This window comes from Bufo gargarizans, chromosome 9, assembly GCF_014858855.1.
Source record: "Bufo gargarizans isolate SCDJY-AF-19 chromosome 9, ASM1485885v1, whole genome shotgun sequence".
NCBI lineage: Eukaryota > Metazoa > Chordata > Amphibia > Anura > Bufonidae > Bufo > Bufo gargarizans.
Genome location: NC_058088.1, coordinates 5,317,826 through 5,342,895, shown reverse-complemented (window position 1 = coordinate 5,342,895; position 25,070 = coordinate 5,317,826). Strand labels below are relative to the sequence as shown.

At 45.3% G+C, this 25,070-nt stretch overlaps 2 protein-coding genes across 2 annotated transcripts; both read right to left on the bottom strand.

Moving 5' to 3' along the window:
• Nucleotides 1–4,599: 4,599 nt before the first annotated feature.
• Nucleotides 4,600–14,711, bottom strand: NCCRP1 (NCCRP1, F-box associated domain containing). The gene is made up of 7 exons (XM_044306264.1): nt 14,490–14,711; nt 14,110–14,428; nt 12,398–12,472; nt 10,478–10,574; nt 7,236–7,331; nt 6,953–7,091; nt 4,600–5,176 (listed from the first exon to the last, which is right to left on the bottom strand). Exons 1-7 carry the CDS (start codon nt 14,709–14,711, stop codon nt 5,039–5,041), a joined length of 1,086 nt encoding a protein of 361 aa, XP_044162199.1. The 3' UTR covers nt 4,600–5,038.
• Nucleotides 14,428–16,683, bottom strand: LOC122919510 (neurofilament heavy polypeptide-like). The gene has a single exon (XM_044268581.1). It carries the CDS (start codon nt 16,634–16,636, stop codon nt 14,936–14,938), a length of 1,701 nt encoding a protein of 566 aa, XP_044124516.1. The 5' UTR covers nt 16,637–16,683; the 3' UTR covers nt 14,428–14,935.
• Between the last annotated feature and the right edge of the window lie 8,387 nt (nt 16,684–25,070).

The window sequence follows — 25,070 nt, the reverse complement described above, 5'->3', positions numbered from 1 at the left end:
TCCTCCTCAAGATGTCATGTTTTGGGAGGGAATGGGTGGGGGGGGGAATTCTGACCAGCTTCTTGTGCTGCAATTAAAGCCTGTAAACCACGTAACTGATCTGCTGTGCTTACCTATAGAGTCACGGGAGGGCGGTATGTGAGAGGGTGAGTGCGCAAGACGAGAGGCTGCACGAGGCCAAGGACATCTTTGGAAGCTCCAAATCGCTTGGTCCGTTTTTCTGTGTGTATTGTTTCCTGTTATTTCATGCTCGGGAATAGGTAAGGGGGTATTTCCGTTGTTATAGGGGTTGGCCCATCTGATGCATGAATACGCCCCCTATTGGGCGCCTTACTTTGAGACAGAATTTTACATAAAAATGTGGTGCAATTTTGTCGCAATATGGTAAATCTTAGGAACACCCCTTTCCCCACTAAGCTCCACCCCCTTTTAAGCAAGTAAAAATTAAAAAAAAAGAAAGAAAAACCTAGTTGCACCAAACTGCTCCAAAATTGCACCAATTTGCACCAGTTTTTAGACAGATTCTAGGAGGAGACGTATCAGTAAGGCTACATGCACATGACCGTGGTGTGTTTTGCAGTCCGCAAAACACGGATGGCGTCCGTGCGCGTTCCGCAATTTGCGGAACGGCACGGACAGCCTTTAATAAATGCAAAGCGCGGACAAGAATAGGACAGGTTATATTTTTTTTTGCGGGGCCACGGAACGGAGCAACGGATGCGGACAGCGCACGAAGTGCTGTCTGCATCTTTTGCAGCCCCATTGAAGTGAATGGGTCCGCACCCGAGCCGCAAAAACTGCAGCTCGCATGCGGACCAAAACAATGGCCGTGTGCATGAGGCCTAAATCAGATTTTTTTTTTCTTCCTCCCATAAATCTACAATAAAAAAAGAAGAAATTTTGCATTAGAAAAAAATAGTCTCCAGACACAACACCATTATTGTCCATTGTTTCAGTGTGGCAGCATACAGGTGAATGGGGCTGAGCTGCAGTACCAGAAACGGACCATGGGGAGGAGCGGCGCTGTGTCTGCAAGAATAAAGCAGCAGCAGTGTAGGGGAAATTAAGGGTATTTAGGATACCCACAGCCCAATGACAGCAGGGCACCACTCAGCATTAAATAAACTAAGAAATAATAGACCCAGCAATAGCAACTTGCTGACAGTTTTCATATAGAGATTAAAAAATAGAAAATAATTGATAACACACCCCAATCACAACAGGACACCACTCTGCACTCAATGCACTAAAATAAAGAAAGTTCTGAATAATAGATCAGACAATGGCAACTTGCTGACAGTTTCCATATAGAGATTAAAAATAGAAAATAATTGATAACAGATGCCAATTACAACAGGACACAACTGTGCACTCAATGCACTAAATAATGAAATTTAGGAATAATAGATCCACCAATGGAAACTTACAGACAGTTTCCATATAGAGATTAAAAATAGAAAATAATTGATAACAAACCCCAATCACAGCAGGACACAACTGTGTACCAAATAATGAAACCAACAAAAAATAGATCCACCAATGGCAACTTGCTGACAGTTTCCATGTAGAGATTTAAAAAAATTATTGAGAACAGCAGAAAGGTAATGAAGGTGTATTTCTAAGATGTTACATTTTCTCACTATATAACCAAAGATAAAGTTTCACTGTAAAGGGGTAGTTCAGGGTTAGGGCTCATGCACACGACCGTATGTATTTTGCAGTCCACAAAACACGGATCCACCAAAAATATGGATGATGACCCTGTGACATCCGTATTGCATCAGTTTTTTTTTTTTTGCGGATCCATTGTAACAATGCATATCCCCGTCTGCAAAATTGAAGCGAATAGGACATGCTCCATCTTTTTTGCGGAATGGCCATGCGGACATACGGAAACGGAATGCACACAGAGTCATTTCCGTTTTTTTGCAGAACCATTGAAGTGAATGGTTCCGCATATGAGCAGCAAAAAAAACCAGAAAGGACATGGAAAAAAATAAGTTTTTGTGCATGAGCCCTTAGACAGAGAGCTTGCTCTTTTGCAGGGGCCTTTGTCTGGTATTACACCATCTCACTACTCACTTGTATGGGATGAGCGATGAACTGACGCAGACAGTGAAAAAAGTGAGGCTATTTCATCAGGAACCACCTTAAAAAGGAGCCGTCACCTCTCCTGACATGTCAGTTTTAGTAGCTACTTGCATACCCCATATGGTAATACATCTTATGACTCTATGATGTCCATTCCTCTCTTATTCCTTCTAGAAGTTTGAAATCAAGGTTACCATTTGGGGTTGTGTCCCTGCACAGTCTGATACTATCCAATCGCTGCTTCCCTTGTCAGATTGTGCAGGGACACACCCAGAACTGGTAACACCCATCTGGACCTTCATTGCAGACTGCTAGCAATTCATTCATAACTACTAGCAGGCATATTAGGCTGGTTTCACACGGGCGTTGCAGGAAAAGGTGCGGGTGCGTTGCGGGAACACGCGCAAGTTTTCCACGCGAGTGCAAAACATTGTAATGCGTTTTGCACTCGCGTGAGAAAAATCGTGCATGTTTGGTACCCAAACCCGAACTTTTTCACAGAAGTTCGGGCTTGGGATCGGTGTTCTGTAGATTGTATTATTTTCCCTTATAACATGGTTATAAGGGAAAATAATAGCATTCTGAATACAGAATGCATAGTAAAATAGCGCTGGAGGGGTTAAAAAAAATAAAATAATAATTTAACTCACCTTAATCCACTTTCTCGCGCAGCAGACATCTCCTTCTGTCTTCATCTTTGCTGTGTGCAGTAACAGGACCTGTGGTGACGTCCCTCCGGTCATCACATGATCCATCACATGATCTTTTACCATAGTGATGGATCATGTGATGGACCATGTGATGACCGGAGTGACGTCACCACAGGTCCTGTTACTGCACACAGCTTAGATGAAGACAGAAGGAGATGCCGGCTACGCGAGAAAGTGGATTAAGGTGAGTTACATTTTTTTTTTTTTTTTTTTTTTTTTTTTTTTAACCCCTCCAGCGCTATTTTACTAAGCATTCTGTATTCAGAATGCTATTATTTTCCCTTATAACCATGTTATAAGGAAAAATAATAATGATCAGGTCTCCATCCCGATCGTCTCCTAGCAACGTGCGTGAAAATCGCACCGCATCCGCACTTGCTTGCAGATGCTTGTGATTTTCACGCAACCCCATTCATTTCTATGGGGCCTGCGTTACGTGAAAAACGCACAATATAGAGCATGCTACGATTTTCATGCAACGCATAAGTGATGCGTAAAAATCACCGCTCATGTGAACAGCCCCATAGAAATGAAAATGGGTCGGGATTTAGTGCGGGTGCAATGCGTTCAACTCACGCATCGCATCCGCGCGGGAAAACCCGCCCGTGTGAAAGGGGCCTTAGAGGAATGGAACAACATAGAGCCATAAGAATAGATGCTGCAGAATCGTTATTACAAGTAGTTACTAAAACAGAGATGTCAGTAGAGGTGACGGGTCCTCTAGTCTCCTAACATTGCAGAAACAAGACAAACCGCACAAAAGATGTTCAGACTTTCCTTTTTCACAAATGTTCTTCATTTTCCCACAAGGTGTGATGGTGTCTTGTCTTTATGTTCTTACTACTTTCCGCCCTCATCTTTGTAAAGCGACAGGTGTGAGCAGTGGAGTAATTAAGGAGATGGCTGTGACAACTTTCAAGATTGCAATTCTCCATTTCCTGTTATGACATACAGTAATTAAAGGGGTTGTCCAGGGTTAGAAAAACACGGCTGCTTTCTTCCACAAACAGCACCATGCCTGCCCATGGGTTGTGCCTGGCACTGCAACACAATCCCTTTGACATGAATGGTGTTGAGCTGCAATACCACACATACCCTGTGGACAGGCGTGGCGCTGTTTTTCAAAGAAAACCTGTTTGTCCACTGTACTGTGATTTTATATTAGCATCAATTGTATTGCCTAAGAGGTGTTGATCATAGAGGGTCCCACTGATGGGACCCCTAGGATTCACGATAAGTTGCAAGAAAACCTGGCACAAAGTGTTTACCCTGCAGTGCCTCCACAGGCCAAATTAAGAATTACATGGTGGCCACTGAAGTGGCATAGGGCATGGAGGGTCCTCCAGAGTGACTTTTTAAGTCGCCTCTATCCATTCCGGCCAATTGATAGAGGGTTGAATGGAGTATCTCCTCAGAGGGCTCACCTTAAAGGCGTTATCCCATGACTAATGTAAAAAAATAAAAATCAGACATCGTATAGGACACGACAATCTCTTTCCAACAAAGCTAGAACCAGCCCTGCACCTCACATGGATCCAGAGATCTCCACATTCATTGCTCTGCTAGATTTATTTCAAGCTGGCAGCTCGTGGGTGTGTCCTTTCTGCTGCAGCTCGTGGGCACGTCCTTTCTGCTGCAGCTCTCTTCCTATCACAGCTCAGGGGGCATATCCTTTCTGCTGCAGCTCTCTTCCTATCACAGCTCAGGGGGCATATCCTTTCTGCTGCAGCTGAAGGATGGAACTAAGCATCCACCTCAGAAGATGGACAGGGAAATTAGAAAAACAGCAAACAGCAGGTGGCGCTATACATACACATTTTATTGAATAACTCACTGGCTATACTAAATTTCTAATTACATGCAATTACAAAAGTATTCAGATCCAAGGGCTGGTTTGTAAACTGTAGAATATTTTTGGTGAAACAACCCCTTTAATACTTCTTCTGACCTTCTTCACGCCAGAAGATAGGATCAGTGTGGGTTCCCAGGTCATAGACTTCCATCAATGCGATGCCCTGACAGGTTCTCCATGAAAGCTGTAAAGCTGGCCGATGGGGCAGTGTGGTCTGAATGGCAGCTATGGACAACCCCTCCACCTTCCATGATCCAAAGGTCCGATTAGTGCAGCATGGAGCATAAGCTGAATCAGTGCAGAGAACCCGAGATAAATGAGGTTCATGGGTGAAGGGTCAGAGACTTCTCCAGAGGTGTCACATGGTCCTCAGCCGCTTTTGGATTCACCCTCGAAGCTGAGCAAATAAGGTGCTGTCCGCCACTCTGGTTCGGTGGAATCCCAGGACTGACAGGTCTTTACTTTTGTGCAAAAAGTGAACATACCGAAGGCCAGGTCCATAAGACTTGAATATATGAGAAACCTGAAACAGAAGGGTCATGGTATGAACGAGATGCTGGGAAAGTAGTTGCGTCTGATTGTTTTATGGCTATAAATGTCTGATAGTTGAGGGTCACAACTCTGAGAGACACTCTGATGGGATCCTGGGGGTTTCCAAACCTTGTATAAGACATTTATGACGTATATCACATGAGGTGGAAAAAACCATTAGGCATTATTATGACCACTATGAAGAAAAATATATATATACTGGGGGCACTATGGGGCCATTATATATACTGGGGAGACTATGGGGCCATTATATATACTGGGGGCGCTATCGGGCCATTATATACATTGGGGGCACTATGGGCCATTATATATACTGGGGGCACAATGGTGTCATTATATATACTGGGGGCACAATGGTGCCATTATATATACTGGGGGCGCTATCGGGCCATACTATAAATTGGGGGCACGATGAGGCCATTACATATACTCGGGGCACTATGAGGCCATTATATACATTATATATACTGGGAGCACTATGGGGCCATTATTCATACTGGAGGCACTATGGGGCCATTATATATACTTGGGCCATGGACCGGTGAGGCCATTATATAAACTGGGGTAACTCTGGGGCCATTATATATACTGGGGGAACTATGGGGCCATTATATATACTGGTGCACTGTGCAGGATATTATAGATACTGGGGGCACTATGGGGGTTATTATAGATGCTAGGTGCACTGTGCGGGATATTATAGATACTGGGGGCACTATGGGGGTTATTATAGATGCTAGGTGCACTGTGCGGGCGATTGTAGAAACTGGGGCACTATCAGGACATGAATATAGGGGGCACTATGGGGCCTTTCTATATACTGGGTGCATTGTGGGGGCTATTATATATACTGTGGGCACTGTAAGGACATATATACAGAGGGCACTATGGGGCCATTATATATATTGGGGCCACTATGGGCCCATTATATATACTGGGGGAACTATGGGGCCATTATATATACTGGGGCACTATAGGGGCTATTATAGATACTGGGTACACTATAGGGGTTATTATAGATGCTGGGTGCACTGTGTGGGATATTATACATACTGGGGGCACTATAAGGACATGTATACTGGGGGCACTATGGGGCCTTTCTATATACTGGGGGCACTGTGCGGGGCTATTATAGATACTGGGGGCACTTTAAGGACATGTATACAGGGGGCACAATGGGGGTTATTATAGATGCTGGGTGCACTGTGCGGGGCTATTATAGATACTGGGGGTACTGTAATTACATGTATACAAGGGGTACTATGGGGGTTATTATCGATGCTAGGTGCACTGTGCAGGGCTATTATAGATATTGGGGGTACTGTAATTACATGTATACAGGGGGCACTATGGGGGTTATCATAGATGCTGGGTGCACTGTGCGGGGCTAATATAGATACTTGGGGCACTATAAGGACATGTATACAAGGGGCACTATGAAGACATATATACGGGGGCACTACAGGCTTTTCTATATACTGGGGACATTGTGGGAGCTTGTATAGATACATAGGGCACTGCGGAGGTTGGAATAAAAAAATATATAAATATATATATGAAATTCATTCGCTTTTAATGGCTATTTTTAACGGCCGTTAAAAACAGATGATGCCAAGAAATAGATGCACACACTGATGTAAAATGGCCGTGAAAAACTAAGAGCGTGTGAATGTAGCTTTAAGAACTGGTGCATGGTTTGGTAGGATCACCCTGTTGTAGGGTTCCCTAAGGCGCTCCTGGTACTCACCATGTTCCATCCCTTCGGTTCCCCGCTCATGTCATTTTCTGGTGTTAGGTCCAGTTGAGCTAAAATGGTTTTCTTGTCCTCCGCCAGTAACTTGACGTGAAGCTCATACACCTGTTTGTGGAGTTTGCTGTCTTCATACCTGCGTGACACACATTTCCCGTGAGACACAGAGTCCTACGTACAAAATACTCAAAGGGCATTTCTACCAAAAACAACAAATCTCTCCAGTCTACAGAAGACCCTTCCCCAGCTCTAGTATCACTCTACCTCCCCAGAAACTCACCAGTCCAGAACATAGATATCCGGCTGATAGGAGTCCAGCAACTCGGGCCAAAGACCTTCAGAGCTCAGATCCAACAGCTGCTCCTTCACACACCAACTGCAAATACCAAGCACACGTTACACCAGTGGAAGCAATCCTGGACACCGCCATATGTTTCCAGACCTAATGTCTTCTCAGCTGAAAACTACAAGGTTTTTGTATGGTGCAGGATCACAGGACTGATGTGGCAAATCCATAAGACCCACTGAAGGCACCATAAATGTCTGGTAGGTGGGGGTCTAATAATGTATGTATTCATAGATGCACATATGGGGCTAATCTTTAAAGGAATAACCCGGACAAAGCTGATACGTCTTGAGTTATGCTCAGAGCAGGACCTGGGTCATGTCCTCCACCATCTGACTATCCCATGGATGAGTTGAGCATGCATGTATTTTCTAAGGAGAGAGGGGGAGACCTCTTTGGAGGCATTTCATTATCTGTAGGAACAAAGTTTTGGGCATTCTGAAATCCAGCATGCCCCATCTTTCTTTCCCCTGACATTTGACATTGAGGGAAGGTTGGGACACCCTCCACACACATCCGCTCCTTAACCTCTCTATTATAAAAGCTGGGGGTCAGATAATACAGAATCCACCATACCAATAGGTGATGATCACAGCTCATCTCCTCCCTGCACAATGACCTCTGCACAGGTCACAGAGTATGCCCACTACACTCTCCCATAAAAGTCAATGGGATATCTCCATTCCTATGGTCTATGTGGCTTCTGTAAAGCAAGCCTCTGAATGCTGTTAAAGTCGTCTTGGGCAAGATGGCCGTCCTAGAATTATGTGCAGGAAATAGAAAGAAAAAATGTACATAAAAACTGACTACAAAAATCCTTTTAAGGAGCTTGTCAGCACATGGACCGTAGCAATGGAATTAAAAACTGTAGTAGCACTCATGACCACCAGGTGGCGACATATAGCAATAGCATTTGCTTGCACTTTAGCAACACCTGTGGTTCTTCCTTCTATACATTTCTATGTAAACGGTTGTGATGGCGCCTTGGAAAGGCGTCCGGTAAGAGACACATCTTACGCTGGTGTAAAATGCATACCTCCCAACTTTTGAAAATCACAAAGAGGGATAATATATCCGGCAGGCATTGCGGCGATTTTGTTCATATTAGGCCACGCCTCTAACTCCGCCCAAAGCACAATTACTGACCCCCGTCACAACTGCAGTAGCTGGGGATCGGTTAGGTGAGTGTTAATTCCTTTAGTTTTTTACAGCATGTGGAGCCCCTGGGACAATTTTTTATTGCGCTTTTAAGATCCATTTAAATATTAGCAGATAAATGATGAAATTATAGATATTTTAAGGTAGAAATTGCACAAAATTATGAAGTTCTGGTCTAATACACAGGTAGAAACCGTACAGATAGTTTAGTAAGGAGCAATTTAGTAAATGTATTAATGCACATTTATGCATTAATTCCCCAGGTCAAAAAGAGGGACACTTGGGGGGTATGGTAAAATGTGTAAAACCCCAGAGTGGTATTACCATTTCTACAACCTACTACTGTTTGTTACCTGCTAACCACAATGTCATCTGTGTATTTATTACAGGTCCTTTATCACTGTGCATTAATATTATTGCTCTGAAACTGTTATGTTCATGTTATATGCCTGGTTCACCAGCAGGTGGCAGCAGATCTATGGCAGAGAGATCTTTTGATAGAATGAAACTTACCAGTCCATTCTCCCCCTTTTGGACAGAAGTGGGGTAGTCCCATTTCCTACCAAGCCAGGGGCAGCAGGAAGTGTCTAGTCAGCTAAGCGAGGGCAGCGTCAGATGCAGACGTGCCATGATGTAGCAGATAGGGGAGGCCTCCCTGCCGCAGCAGGAGTCCCTCCAGAGGGAAGCAGCTCATAGAGCAGGATGACTCCTTATCGATTTACAGGGAGTCAGTAGCAAAAGGCACCCTACTGCAGAAATACTAGAACAGTCCTAAAGTAGAGCTGCCAGACTAAAGCCGAGTTTAGCACAACAGAGAGAGATAAAGCAGAATACTCAAGTTTGCCTGCCAGTTTATGCCAAAACATGCTGGAACCAAGAAAAAGCCTGAATATTGACTGGGTGCAAGTTTATTCAAGTAAAGCTATTGAATGTTATAAAGTCTGGATTCGACTTATTCACTACCTCCACCACTATTCTCCCCTTCACTGCTTCGGAGCCAAACCCTGGGAATCAACAGTATCCAGGTAGGAGCACCGTGACACACACAGAGACTTTTAGGGCTACAACACACCACTCGATACTCCGATAAACCTTGGACACGATCGTCCCTGGGGATAGGCACGTTGCAGATGCACCAAAACTATTACCAGGCGTATGTCTCTAAATGGTTTTAGTACGTCTCGGGAGGACTCTGCACCAGGAAGCGAAAACTACAACATGAAGGAAATGGGGTACATTTCAGGTATAGCGAACACCAGTTTATAGCTAAATCTGTTGGGCTGCCTAACTTCCTTGTACAACCCGGCCACTTTTTGTGAAACCGGTGAGCGTGGCTTAAAAGGGGGGAAAAGTTTCAATTTGTGCAGGACTTGTGTCATAATTTGCGACTTTTCTGCATCAGAAATCTTGGGTAGAAGCTTGAATAAATAACCCCCCCCCCCCCCCCCCCCCCCCCCCCCCATTGCGTGTTCAGTGTAAGTGTAGGGTCATAATCAGCTTAAACTGTGACCATGGTCGGAACCCAATCCAGAACTGCATGGCATCAGTACCGCAGAGCCAAGGTAGTGCCCATAACACCAAAAACAGATTAAGAATGGTTACGCTGTGTTGGGTACAATTAATTTCTGTTGGATTCATGCAAATTCTGACAGAGAAGAACTCCAAATGTCTATGTATAACACTGAGACACAAGGAGATACAGCAGGAGTCCCTGGACCAGAGATGTCAGACTTGTGGCCTTCCAGCTGTTGCAAAACTACAACTTCCATCATGTACAGACAGCCTACCGCTATCAGGGCATGCTAGGTGTTTTACTTTTGCACCAGCTGGAGGACCTACGAATTTGTCATCCCTGCCCTAAACTTTTATGGGTCCCGCAGGTCTGTACGGAGCTATGATACATAGGGTGCATGAGTCCTTGGTTCAGACCTTGGAAGTCCAGAAATACAAATCAGTGGCCAAGGGTAGAGAAGTCTGATGGTACTAAGCCCTGGTGGATAAGTGAGAAGGTCACCTACCTGTACTCAGGGAGATAGCAGACCACCACACCTGGAGGAACGTTACTTCTATCCACAGGGATTTCTTCAGTACTTATTTGCCAGCCACTGAAATCACCTGAGAAGAAACAAGGCATTGAGTGAACATCTACATACAGGAGCAGGACTATAGAAGTACAGGCCTCTTCTTGGCATTTGGGCAGATGACATAGAATAATAGGACTGTGCCTGTGTTGCGTGATCTTGTTTGTAGATCATCTGAGGAGGGAAAAGCAGCTGCCAAACACATCTGATGCCACTTCTCTCCAAGATATTAGAACAGTTTAAGGTTGGGGTTTACATTGCATCTTGAGCGCTACACTCGTTGTTCAACTGAAAGGAGTTGCAGCACGACTTGCAAGTTGGCCCCAGAATCAGAAAAACAATCCAGTGCTGGACTTGTTTGGATTCTGAGGTCGCAATCATCTGCGATTAGCGCTGCATCTCCATCCAGTTCAATGGCCAGTGATTGACTGAGCAGGATGTCCATCCATTTCCTGCTGCGTCGCGTACAGAAGCAGGAAGAGGAGCAGAACGGGGACCTGGGCACTGTCGCAACAGCAGGGGAGTATAAGATGTTTTACTGTTTCCAACCATTGCCCAAAGTGGAGCTTTTAATTACCCTTGAATATTCTTTAACTGCATTGATTAAGAAATCAGTGCACTATCCTTTTGAAAAAAGCTGATTTGGGAAATCTCAGACCAGATTCCAAGATCATCTAGGATTTGAGAAACCCTGGTTGGGAAACACAGAGCTACTCAACATGATGGCCTAGAACCCTCTAGATGAAAATATGGTGGGAAATTTTTAAATAACATGTATATTTACGAGACATCAGATTCGCTACTAACAAAATACACAATAAAATGATGAACGATATACAAAGTTGCCTTCTCTAGTAAATCATCCCTATATCAAAGAAAGAAAGAACATCAAAATAGCAGAATGCAGAAGAAGACGTAGACAGGAATCTTCCCTACAAGACACTAGTCAACAGAAAGGAGCTCATATCATTCATCAAAAATATACCATACAGGAGAGTGCCTCTTCCTACAAGCCACCCATACCTCCTACCTGTATTTTTGTGGGTTGCAGAAGTGACAAGTTTATGTTCTATCAAGAAGCATCTCCATGCTATAATACATAATTCTTAAAAAAAACTGAATGAAAAGTTAATGTACCCGGGTAAGCATTTTCATGGTGGCTGGTTCCCTTTAAGCATGTCATCATCCCTCAAAGCTGAAGCTGGGTCAGTACAGTGATTAGGAGACTGTCCTAGGTACACCCAACATGTAGGAACTGCTTATAAGTCTGTCTGAAAATGCCATGTATATTAGCTACTTTACACCACAATTTCAGGTTCCTCATGGTTGTCCTCCTGAAGTTAGCTTAGACTGTCCTACTACCTGGAAGAACCTATGTCTGCTTTGAGGTCTGTGAGGCAACCATGCAGCATCCTATAAATGCCCCTCAACCCCTAAGGCCTGTTTTCTCTAGGTAAAGGAAGCCTGTCCGCTACATGCATTAGATACCTGTTGACCGAATGTTTTTGGGCCGGCAGGTATCGTTCCAGCTGCTGTCATCTACCACTGGACCGTTCTGACCTTGCCGATTCCCAGGAAGAACTAAAGCAGATTGAAAACCTATAGGCCAATTTTTACTTCCTGCTATGTCCGTTTGAAGGTAGAGCCTGCTGAAAACAATCTAATCTGACCACAAACCTCTAAAATGTTCAAGCAATTTTAGGGAGTTGTCAAAGATGCTGAAAGAAAAAAACAGAAATTATGGGAGCGATGCATTGGGTGTGAGCTGGAAAATTAGAGGAACTAGACAACACCGAGCAGGTAGAAACATGATTAGCAGAAGAGTAGAAGAGAGCAGTACAACTTTCTGACACATACCTAATGTCTCCAGGGGCTTCTTCTCTGGGGGTGGGTCGCATTCTTCTTGTGGAAGAGGCTGCGTGGTGGATAAACCTAGGGAGGTAACACAGACATGAGAATACAGGCTAGAGCTTGTCTTGAAGCAAAGGGACGATAGAAGAGAATACAGAAAAAAGTAGACCAAGAGACATCTTCTGTCAGCATAACACATCAATCTTACGAAAGTTTTAATGTTTAGAAAAATTTGGATTGATAGTAATATCTCAGGCAGAAGAAGCCCAGCATGGGCATGTGTAATGCCCCAGAATGGCATTGCCACTTCTGCACCCTGCTACTATCTCTAAGGCCTCTTTCACAGCGGGCGAGATTTCTGCGCGGGTGCAATGCGTGAGGTGAACGCATTGCACCCGCACTGAATCCGGACCCATTCATTTCTATGGGGCTGTTCACATGAGCGGTGATTTTCACGCATCACTTGTGCGTTGCGTGAAAATCGCAGCATGTTCTATTTTGTGCGTTTTCACGCAACGCAGGCCCCATAGAAGTGAATGGGGCTGTGTGAAAATTGCAAGCATCCGCAAGCAAGTGCGGATACGGTGTGATTACACGCATGGTTGCTAGGAGATGGGGACCCGATCATTATTATTTTCCCTTATAACATGGTTATAAGGGAAAATAATAGCATTCTTAAAACAGAATGCATAGTACAATAGGGCTGGAGGGGTTAAAAAAAAATTATAATAATTTAACTCACCTTAATCCACTTATTCGTGCAGCCCGGCTTCTCTTCTGCCTTCATCTGTGAGGAAAAGGACCTGTGGTGACGTCACTGCACTCATCACATGGTCCGTCACCATGGTAAAATATTGTGTGATGGACCATGTGATGAGCGCAGTGACGTCACCACAGGTCCTTTACCCAGGTCCTGAAGAAAGAAGACAGAAGAGATGCCGGCTGCACGAACAAGTGGACTAAGGGGAGTTAAATAATTATTTATTTATTTTTAACCCCTCCAGCGCTACTGTACTATGCACTCTGTATTCAGAATGCTATTATTTTCCCTTATAACCATGTTATAAGGGAAAACAATACAATCTACAGAACACCTAACCCAAACCCGAACTTCTGTGATACAAAGAGAAGTGCAGCATACAAGAAGAAGCAAGGTCATACAATCAGCCTGTCAGTACAGCAGAGCCAGAGAGAAACAGATGTAGCAGAGTTGAGTTTGCCTGCCAGTTTTCATGCTAAAGCCTGCTGGGACCAAGACAAAGTCTGTAAACCGTTTTGGAGAACTTGAATGCAATGTAAAGCTGCTATTGAACTACATACAACAAGGTCTGGACTCAATTGTTCTTGCAAATTCCTCAATCATTCCCCCTATTTATTGCTTCGGAGCCAAAGCCTAGGGTCCAGCCGTATCCAGGTAGGAGCACCGTGACACACGTAAAGGGACATTTTAGGCCGCACTATACCACTTGGCATTCCTATACCTGGGTCACATTACATAGAGGGCCCTAGGGGGAGGCACCCGTTGCACATGCATGGTGGTAACCTGTGCAAGATGGACAAACAAGGAAGGGGGTAACCACCAGATCTATCTGACCCTCGACTGGGGAAGGGTGGTGAATGATAGCGGGAAGGTAGAAATCGTTTGTGCTCGGACATGCCATCATTATGCATTCCTTACATACAGAGGTGAACTAGTAAATGTATGGGACAGATCTTACCTTCTGGATTTGGGCTTTTCAGAAAGTTTCTTCCAAAGGGTCTCTTCTTGTAGATGTCTTTCCAGTTGGCATTGTCTGGCAAGACTATTGCCCTCTCCTTTAGACGCCATTCCTTGTCACACAAGTCTAACCAGCCCTGAGCATTCTCTGGTTCTTTCTCCACTACTGGAGTAAGATCTGCTAAGTGCTGAACTGTGTTCCCTCTGTGGCTCCTGTTCTGAACTTTTCCATTTGGGTGGTTTTGGTCCCTTAGTGGTCTCTTTATTATTTTCCTGTTCAAGTGCGGTCTCTTGAAGCTTTTCTTGTTCCTGGTCCAGTCTTATCGGCTTCTCTAATTCTTGAGCTGTTTGTTTGATCTTCCCTTGTTCCAGAGATGTTACTTTAGGCTCCTCCTGTCCTGGAGATGTCACATTGGCTGTCATTTTAGGCTTTTCTTGTCCCTGAGTTGTCCCTGTAGACTTCTCCTGTTCCTGAGATGCAGGTTTAGGCTTCTCCAATTCAAGGGCTGTCACATAAGGCTTCTCTTGTACATGAACTGTCGCTCTTGGCTTTTCTGGTCCCTCAGGAGTCACTGCTGACTTTTCCTGTTCCTGAGATGACATTTTGGACTTCTCTGGTTCTCCAGCAATCACTTTGTTCTCCTCCTTCTGAGCAGCAGTCTCTTTGGGCTTCTCCTGTGGTTGAGCCGTCACTACAGGCTTCTCCTGTAACTGGGCTGTCACTTTAGGCTTCTCCTGTTCTTCTTGCTTCTCTTGAACCTGTGCTGTCACTTTGGGCTTGTCACATTCTCCAGTAGTCACTATGGGCTTCTCTTGTATTTGTATTGTCACTTTAGCTGTCTCCTGTTCTTGGGTATTTTCTTTGGGCTTCCCAAGTACTTTAGGACTTCTTCATGTTCATGCACACTCTCTTTGGGCTTCTCATCTACCTGGAACGTCACTTTAGCCTTCTTCTGTTCTTGAGAAGTCTCTCTGGGCCTTTCGAGTGCCTGAGCTGTCACTTCAGGTTTCTCTTGTACCTGGTCTGTTACATCGGGCTTCTCCTGTTCCTTAGCAGTCACTTTGGGCTTTTCTTGTACCTTGACTGTCACTTTAGGCTTCTCCTGTTCTTGAACAATTTCTTTGGGCTTTTCTTGTACCTGTACAGTCACTTCAGGTATTTCTTGTACCAGGGCTCTCACTTTAGGCTTCTCTTGTTCTTCAGCAGTCTCTTTGGGGCTTTCTTGTACCTGAACAGTTACTTTAGGCTTCTCCTGTACTTGAGCATTATCTTTGGGCTTTTCTTGTACCTGAGCAGTCACTTTAGGCTTCTCCTGTTCCTGAGCAGTCACTTTAGGCTTCTCCTGTTCCTGAGCAGTCTTTTTAGGCTTCTCCTGTTCCTGAGCAGTCTCTTTCATCTTTTCTTGTACTTGAGCAGTCACTTTACACTTCTCCTGTTCCTGAGCAGTCACTTCAGGCTTCTGCTGTTCCTGAGCAGTCTCTTTGGGCTTTACTTGTACCTGAACAGTCACTTTAGGCTTCTCTTGTACATGGGCAGTCACTTTAGGCTTCTCCTGTTCCTGAGCAGTCTCTTTAGGCGTATATTGTACCTGAGCAGTCACTATAGGCTTCTGCTGTTCTTGAGCAGTAATTTTAGGTTTCTCTTGTTCCTGAGCAGTCTCTTTGGGCTTTTCTTGTACCTGAACAGTCACATTAGGCTTCTCTTGTACCTGTGCAATCACTTTAGGCTTCTCCTGTTCCTGAGCAGTCTCTTTAGGCGTTTCTTGTACCTGAGCAGTCACTATAGGCTCCTCTTGTTCCTGCGTAGTCTCTTTGGGCTTTTCTTGTACTTGAACAGTCACTTTAGGCTTCCCTTGTACCTGTGCAATCACTTTAGGCTTCTCCTGTTCCTGAGCAGTCTCCTTGGGCTTTTCTTGTACCTGAACAGTCACTTTAGGCTTCTCTTGTACCTGTGCAATCACTTTAGGCTTCTCCTGTTTCTGAGCAGTCTCTTTTGGCTTTTCTTGGACCTGAGCAGTCACTTTAGGCTTCTGTTGTACCTGAGCAGTCACTTCAGACTTGTGCTCCTCAGCACTCTCCTTTTGGCCCTGCTTCTCCGCTGCTTGAACTTGTTTAGTCGCTCTCAGCTCCTCGGGTAGACCTTGGTGTTTGGCGTGTCTGTCAGGCTTTTCTTTGTCCTCACCTTTCTCTTCTCCTTTTACATCTTCCTTGGCTGTCTCTTTGTTTTTCCCACATTTTGGAGCCTCCTTTTGATCTGGTAATTTTCGGTTGTCCTCTTTCTGGTCCCCTTTCTTCGGTGTCTCTTCAGGGTCCCCCTTTCTCTTCTGTCCTGGAATCGCCACCTTTTTGCTTCCTTCCTGGTCTTTGGTGACACCTACACCAACGCCTGTGTCTTCTGTAAATTGACTCTTCCCGACCAACTGGTGTTCTCCTACTACAGAGCAAAGAGACACCCCCACTGAGTCTCCCCTCCGGCCATCTTTTCCCTGGCCCCCGACTCCCCCCTCTTGTTCCGAGCAGTCACTCATTGCTCCGTCTGCTCTCTCTCTTCTTCCAGGTGTTTTTAAGGTGCTGCTGCTCCTCCTTCCCGGAGAGGAGACTTGGAGTGTAGGTGTGTGACACGATGAGTAGTACAGAGAGGAGGGAGTGTCGGCACAGAAGGCAGGGTTATGTCATCTGCTGAACAGGCAGGTCATTGTGTTCAGTGTGACTCCTTCGCTCATGCACGACAAGCTTGAAATAATTCTGGAGCATCTTATGTTGTGCTGTTCCTCTATTATTCCTACTAGACGTTTATAAAGAAAAGTCCATCTGGGTGTTACCAGTCAGTGGTATGTCCCTGGACAGTCTGTCACTGTCACAGGTGTACCTTTATTTGTAAATTTCTAGCAGGAATAATACAGGAATGGCACAACGTACCGTCATAAGAATGGATGCTCCAGAATTGTTATTACATGGCGAGTGCAAGTAGTTACTAATACAGACATGTCAGGAGAGGTTAGAGGCCCTCTTTGAATACAGACAAGAGGGATCGGGTGCAGAAAGGTGCATATGTGTCAATATCAACATTCATATTTAATTGTGACCAGAGTCAGACTGAACCACCAGAGTTACAGAGGATCCCCCGGTGGGCTTGCGCTCTCAGCAGAACCCCCAACTCCATTTGGAGGAGTAGAATAAAAAGTGGTCCGCTTTTACTCAAAAGCAGCATCATTCTAGAACAGGCATGCTCAACCTGCAGCCCTCCAGCTGTTGCAAAACTACAACTCCCAGCATTCTCAGGCAGCCTAGAGCTATCAGCCTACAACAGGGCATTGTGGGAGTTGTAGTTTTACAACAGCTGGAGGGCCGCAGGTTGAGCAGGGAGCATCCATACTCTAGAATGACGACAAGCTGCAATACCCAATATAGCCCACAATCATTAGTGGCACTATAACAATTCTGGAACATCTATTCTTATGACTCTATGATGTGCCATTCCTTTATTAATCCGGCTAGAAGTTTTAACGCTGGGTTCAGACCTGAGCGTACTTGAACGTACGCTCTGTATGCGCGATTGTACGGGCGTTTGCAATCGCACATACAGAGACAAGCGAACGCCCATTGTCGCGCGTTCACGCTGAAGTCTGTGTACGGGAACGCGCGACAAGACGCCCCAAAGAAGCTCATGTACTTCTTGGGGCGTCGGGCGTTTTACAGTGCGATCGTACATGCTGTAAAACGCTCAGATGAGAACCATTCCCATAGGGAATCATTGGTTCTTGCCTGTTGAGCGTTTTACAGCGCGTAGGAACGCGATGTAAAACGCTCAGGTCTGAACCCAGCCTCAATGAACTGCTAGCAGTTTGCATTAAAGGTCCAACTGGGTGTCACCAGTTAGGGGGGTGTGGGGTGTCCCTGCACAGTCTGACACTGGCAGCACTGATTGGATAGTGTCAGTCTATACACGGACACACACCCCAGCTGGTAACACCCAGCTGGACCTTCATTGTGGACTGCTAGCAATTCATTCATAACTTCTAGCAGGAATGGCACAACATAAGAATAGATACGCCAGAATTGTTATTACATGAGGAATGCAATGCAAGTACTAAAACAGACATGTCAGGAGAGGTGAAGGGTGCTGGTTAAGTAATAATTCGAGTAGTCTAGGTTCCCCTCTTAGGGTGGCCTCTGGGGTCGGTGTGATGGGCCGCACTAGTTCTCTGTAGCACATAAAGGTTGTCAGGTTGTCAGGCTTTCCAGCGGGTGAACACGTATGATGTAAGAATGAGACTGCCTGCCCTGTAAAGAGCGCAGAGCGGTCTCTTTATGAGGAATACGTGAGGCCTGTGTGTTGTTATAGCAGAGAGGTGTGATCGCTGCTTGGGTTCACAGTTCCATAGTCTGTAAGTAATGTACCCTCCCTGGTGACTCACTGACACTGTGCACTCATACAGCCGCCCCGCTGCACTGGCGCTAGGGGCTCTACTTTAGGCCAGGGTGTACAAATACTGAGCAGTCATTACCAAGTGCTGAGGCCTACCTTCCTGGGCTGATTGTACTTACCTGATCAGCTCAAACTCTCAGCCCTGGGCTGGACTATTTTTCTAGGGTGATTTAATTTAATTTTTTGCTCAATATCGTCACCTTCTGACTGTAACTAGCCATAGACGATCTTATATTTCTTGCCCAATCAATGGATCACATGGGAGACATATTGGGGGAGATTTATCCTAGAAACCAATCAGATTCCACCTTTCATTTTTCACAGCTCCTTTGCAAAATGAAAGGTGGAATCTGATTGGTTGCTATGGGCAACTAAGCCAGTTCTACTTTACACCAGTTTGATAAATGACTCCATAAAAGTCTTTGGGGAAGAATGATCAAAACTGGTGTAAAGGAAAGAGGACTTAGTCGCGCCTAGCAACCAATCAGATTCCACCTTCCATTTTCCAAAGGAGCTGTGAAAAAATGAAAGGTGGAATCTGATTGGTTGCTATGGGCAACTAAGACATTTCTCCTTTACACCCGTTTGATAAATGACCCCATTCATTTTGTTAGGCCCGTTGTTTTGGTCCGCATCTGAGCCGCAGTATTTACAGCTTGTATGTGGATCCATTCACTTCAATGGGGCCGCAAAAGATGCGGACAGCACTCCGTGTGCTGTCCGAATCCGTTGCTCCGTTCCGTGGTCCGCAAAAAAAATATAACCTGTCCTATTCTTGTCAGTTTTGCGGACAAGAATAGGCAGTTATATTAATGGCTGTCCGCGCCGTTCCGCAATTTGCGGACCACAAAACACACAACGGTCGTGTGCATGAGGCCTTAGGGGAAGCCGTGACCAGCCAAGCATTCATAGCATTACATGGCAGCCATTCCTAGAGGGGGAGGACTACCCTCTGCCCCTTGATCAGCGCTGAACATGAAGGAATTACTGAGTACAAAGGCCCTTTAGTTCATGGGTCTTAGTTCGCAGGACCCGTCCGCCGTGAATCTTTTCACTAGAATTTGCAATACCGAACACAACCAGTGGACAGGGAAGGGGCGCTATACGAAAAAAAAATCTGAATGTAATGCACAAAGCAGGGGTGATGGTGTAATGAGATCTCCGCACCTGCTGGGGGGGGGGGGGGGATCCCACAATTTGCCAAATTGAATAAAGGACCCAGATTGGACTTGATTGAGGAGCACTTAGACTTGAGGCCTTCTCTCCAGATACAATGGTCTATAAGTTGCCCTGTACTTGGCGTGTCTGTGAATCACGGGGGAAGATTTTTTATCTTCTTTTATGATTATTATTATTATGATATTTCTATGCAGAGAGACAGGCTGATCCAGTCCGCCATCGCCGCTCCCATTCTAACCAGGCTTTTGTCGCCATCTGCCACTATGTGATGTAGTCTGTACAGACCTTTTATTCTTCATTTATTCAAGCAGCTATTCTTGTCTTTTGTGTCCCCGTTTCAGGACTGATATATTTAAAGGGCAAGTCCGCTGCCTATTTACACAGGTAAAAGCGTATATCTTGGGTGTGACCGCGCTTTCCTTCACTAGGTGGAACGTCTGCCATGTTCCCCTTATCTGGTATGTGTCAGCATCGTTAACGGAGACTGATTCTGTGCGCCGAAGACGTGGTGTTTCATTTATTTTTATTTTTTTAGCCCATGCTTCCATCCCAGGTGCTCTCTTCCTTCACTTTGGCTGAGGGCGGCCACTTGTCCCCTTTTGGCTCGGAGGGATGGGGATTGGTTTATGGAGAGGGCTTGTGACAGGCCGCATCCCTGTGCACTTTTTTGTGTGGCGCGTCGCACTTTTTATGGGTGAAGAAAGTCACGTTCCTCAAGCTTTTAGTAAGGGCTCATGCACCCGAGTGTGTGGGCCCCGTGCCATTGCTGCGGACCGCAATGCACAGGTACCGACCGAGTGCACGCCGTTAGCGGATGCGCACCCATTCACTTTAAGATACGTTCCGCACTGCAAAAAAAGTGTTCTATCTTTTGCGGTTCGGAGGCATGGACAGAAATCCCATGGAAGTGCTTCGTAGTGCTTCCGATCCGCGTCGCATCTTGCAGATTTCAGACCTGTTCAAGTCAATGGGTCTGCATCCGCAGTATGGCTTGCAGGCGGCTGGTGCCCGTATATTGCAGACCCGGTGTTTGCAGGCCACAACAATGGCACGGGACACACACGGTCGTGTCTCTCGTGTCTGTTTTGCGGACCTGCAAAACACAGACACTGGCTGTGTGCACTTCACATCATGGTGCGGACCCACTAACTAAAACGGGTCCACGATCCACATGTTGCAGCCAAAGATAGGCCATGTCCTATCTTTTGTGGCGTGGCCACACGGACCTGTCCTAACATTTCAGCAACACCGACATCAATGGGTCTGCACCAAGATGAGGGGGGCACAAGGCCAGTGTCCACGTATTGTGGTCCTGCAAAATAGACATGGTTGCGTGAATGCACTCTAAAAAATAAACAAAAAAAGTGGTTAAAAAAGTTCCATGGGGCAGGGGGGGTTCTGCATGCTGGCGTATGATGTGGCTAATTTACCTACTTCGTAACCATAACGTTATCTTGTTCTGATCCTGAGTTACCGCTTGTATTATAGTCAAGGACTGCATTTCTAATTCTGCTGCCTTCAGAGCAGAACTCTCCCAGGATTCTGTGCTCAGCCAATCAAGGTATGGACAGAGAGATTTTGCCGATTTGCATTCTGGGAGTAATGTACTGCACTATAGCAGCTCCGCTAACCTGTAAGGGGTGCACATACCTACAAACAGCAGAACTGTGGATGCAGCTCTGAAGTATCATGTAGCACAAGTAATGTAATTTAATAAATTCACGTTGTTACTTAAAGGGGTTTTCCGGTACTTAGATATTAAGGAGCTATCCTCAATGTCAAATCAGTGGGGGTGCACCGACGTGATTAGATTTTTCTGCTGAGGTATTGATTTTTGAGCATCCAACAACTGTAGAACTACAAAACCCAGCATGACTCTAGCTGGAGGGTCAGAGCTTAGTGGCAGAAATCATTATCTGTCCTATCTTCATATCAATGTCTAATCTTCTGTCAGCGTGTCTGTACAGCAGGGATGTAATCTGCTAATCCCCAGTGATGTCACACGCACCGATCCGGCAGGTTTGATAAAATGCATAAATCTGAAGAGTCACTGCTGTAGAGGAGCGGCTACTTCGCCCCATGGTCATAAATCCACTTGTTTATCCAATCTTAAAGGGACACTACATCTAAGGCTACATGCACACGACCGTTCAGTTTTTTTTGCGGTCCGCAAAACACAGATGGCGTCGGACAGCATTTAATATAACTGCCTATTCTTGTCTGCAAAGCGCGGACAAGAATAGGACAGGTTATATTTTTTTTTTGCGGGGCCACGGATGCGGGCAGCACACGGAGTGCCGTCCGCATCTTTTGTGGCCCTGTTGAAGTGAATGGGTTCACACCCGAGCCGCTAAAACTGCGGCTCGGATGCGGACCAAAACCACGGCCGTATGCATGAGGCCTAAAGCAGGAGTTTCAAACACGTGGCCCCTGAGGAGGCAAGGGGGTGGACACACACTATTAACCATTTCAGAAAAGCTGATTAGTACAGGCCAGGGGACGCAGGGAGCGGCGAGTATAGCATGCACTGGCATTACTCACCAGTCCCTGGTCCTCTTCTGCGGGTGCTGGCGCTGCCTTATATCCTGACAGCGTACAGCTTCAGGACGGAATGCGTTTAGGCGCACACTATGTCCTGACACTATGCAACGTCGGGTACATTTAGGGGGTGGAGTAGTTGGACGGGGTTATAGGGAATGGCAGCAGTCTGATTTGGGGTCTGTATGGGGTGTTATCTGGGGTCTGTATAAATTTGGGGTCTGATCTGGATTGTATATGAATCGGGTGGGCTGATTTGGGGTCTGAATTAATTTGGGGGCTGATTAGGTTTTTTTTTATCTGGTGTCCATATTAATTTGTGGGCTGATCTGGGGTCTGTATGAATTTTGGGGTCTTATTTGGTGTCTGCATTACGAGTTGTCCAGCCATGTGAAATGTATTTTTGGCACACGAGCATTGTATCTAGAGATGAGCGAAGTATTCCAAAATTAGATTTGGCTGCTTCACCGAATAAAAATAAATAAATATTAGCGTCATGACAAATTACTTAGTCTCGAGACGCATTTCTTTGTAAGCACTGCGCCGCCCCCCATCACTGTACCTCTCAGATGCCGCATTCATAGCGGATTGCGGCATCTGACATTAATATTTAAGTGCAAAATAAAAGGGAAAAAAATATAAATACATACTTACTTCATCCATTGGCCCATGATGACGTCATACGTCACGCACAAGGATTTCGTGTGAGATCTTCAATCAAGATGACAGCAGCCGGCCCGTCACCAGCAAATGAATGGGGTAAGTGTGATTTATTGTTTTGTTTTTTTACCGCCATTCAGGGAAAATCGATTCGCTACCAAGAAGCATAAAGAAATTCGGCTTCGCAGCGAGTCAAATTTTCCCTGAAATTCGGACCAAAGCATGTTGGTTCATCAACTGGAAATGTTTCCTATGTGTGACCCAGATGTCCAGCCGAGTTTAAGACCCCTGAATTATAGTCTATGTTGTCTCCATTAGTAGAGTTGTTAACTACTGTCTATTGTCCCCTGTTATAGGCCAGACTGGGAAGTAACAAAGAGGTTCTCCGGGGAGAATTTTTATTTAAAAAAACAAAAACACAAGAACATTTGTAAAAATATCAAAGAAGCTTTACCTACCTCCACCGATCCTCTGCCATTCAGACCCTGCGGCAGACTTCCTTTCCAAGAGCAACACGACTAGGAAAGGGTCACCACGCCATAGGTGATAAATAACAAATTGCAGGGGGTCTGACGACTGGGACCCCCTGCAATCCCTAGAACAAGGGGTCCCCTCTCTGAATTGAGTGTGGTCTACGTCAGCCGTGGATAAGTGAGCAATCATTCTACATCCGACTCTGCTACATCTGTACGTAGGCCTAATCTTTGCTCAGTGTATTCCTGGCATCAGACCTAGGAGTAAACAGGCCCCAGGCACAGCGCAGAGAATGCTCAAGCGCTTTATCCTGTCCTCGTAGCAGGTGTATACTCGGGTGTATAATTAACATTACAGGCCAATTAGCAGAGACATTCCACAGGACGGATTTAACAAGAGGAGCTCATTTCCTCCACTTCCAGAGGAATGAGTTTTGCTGCGCAGATCTCTGCCTCATCTGTACGTCCTGTCCGCGTGCATCCTCGGAGTAGTCAGACGGGACGTTACAGGAAACATCATTAAGACGTTAATTACAAAAGCAACTGTCTTGATCAAGTCCACAACGTTCTGCCCGCCATTGCTAGCGTGGCTGGATTCCAGCAAGCAGTTCTGTCGCCGTCTCACAAATGTATTGCAATACCGGATCCGTCTCTCCGGTTGTCATCCGGAAAAACGAATCCAGTATTTATGTTTTTCACATTTTTAAAGGTCTGCGCATGCGCAGACCGCAAAACCGGATCCGTTTTACTGGGAACACTTAGGGCCAGATCCGGCATTAATGCATTTCAATGTAAAATAATGCCGGCAAGTGTTCCGGAATTTTGGACTGAGAAAATACAGCAGCATGCTGTTGTGTTTTCTCAGTCCAAAAATTGTACAGTGACTGAACTGAAGACATCCTGATGCATCCTGAACGGATTGCTCTCCATTCAGAATGCATGGGGATAAAACTAATCAGTTTTTTTTCCGGGTATTGAGCCCCTAGGACGGAATTCAATACCGGAAAAGAAAAACGCTAGTGTGAAAGTACCTGTAGAAGATGAAGACATTTTAGAATCCTTGGCCTGGGTTACGCTGCTTCTGAATATATGCTGTATATAAAGAGGATACAGTGAACGGCGGTGCATCCACAGCAAGCAGATATAGTGTCATTGCATTAAACATTGCATTTTACTGCATCTTCAAGACGTCTCTAAATTTATGGGATGCCTTCACTTACAAGGACGTGGAGTTTCTTGCTGCCTACCTGCGGTAAAAAAAATACAATTTAGTGAACTTACATCCTCATGTACAGAATTTCTGTACGTATTTTCTTTCCGTGTTCATTCCGTTTGTTTTTTTTGCAGACCATATGCAAAACAATTAATTTCAATGGGTCCGCAAAAAAAATGTAAGTTACTCCATGTGCATTCCATTTCCGTATGACTTTTCCGCAAAAAAAATAGAACATGTCCAATTATTGTTCTCATTATAGACAAGGATAGGACTGTTCTATTAGGGGCCGGCTGTTCTGTTCCGCAAAATATGGAATGCACACGAACGTCATCTATATTTTTTGCGGACTGCAAAATACATACGGTCGTGTGCATGAGCCTTAAGGCTTTTTCCTCCGCACCGCAAAAAGAGTAGTGCTTGCGGATGCAGTGCATTTTTCACTGAAGCCCCATTCACTTCTATGGGTT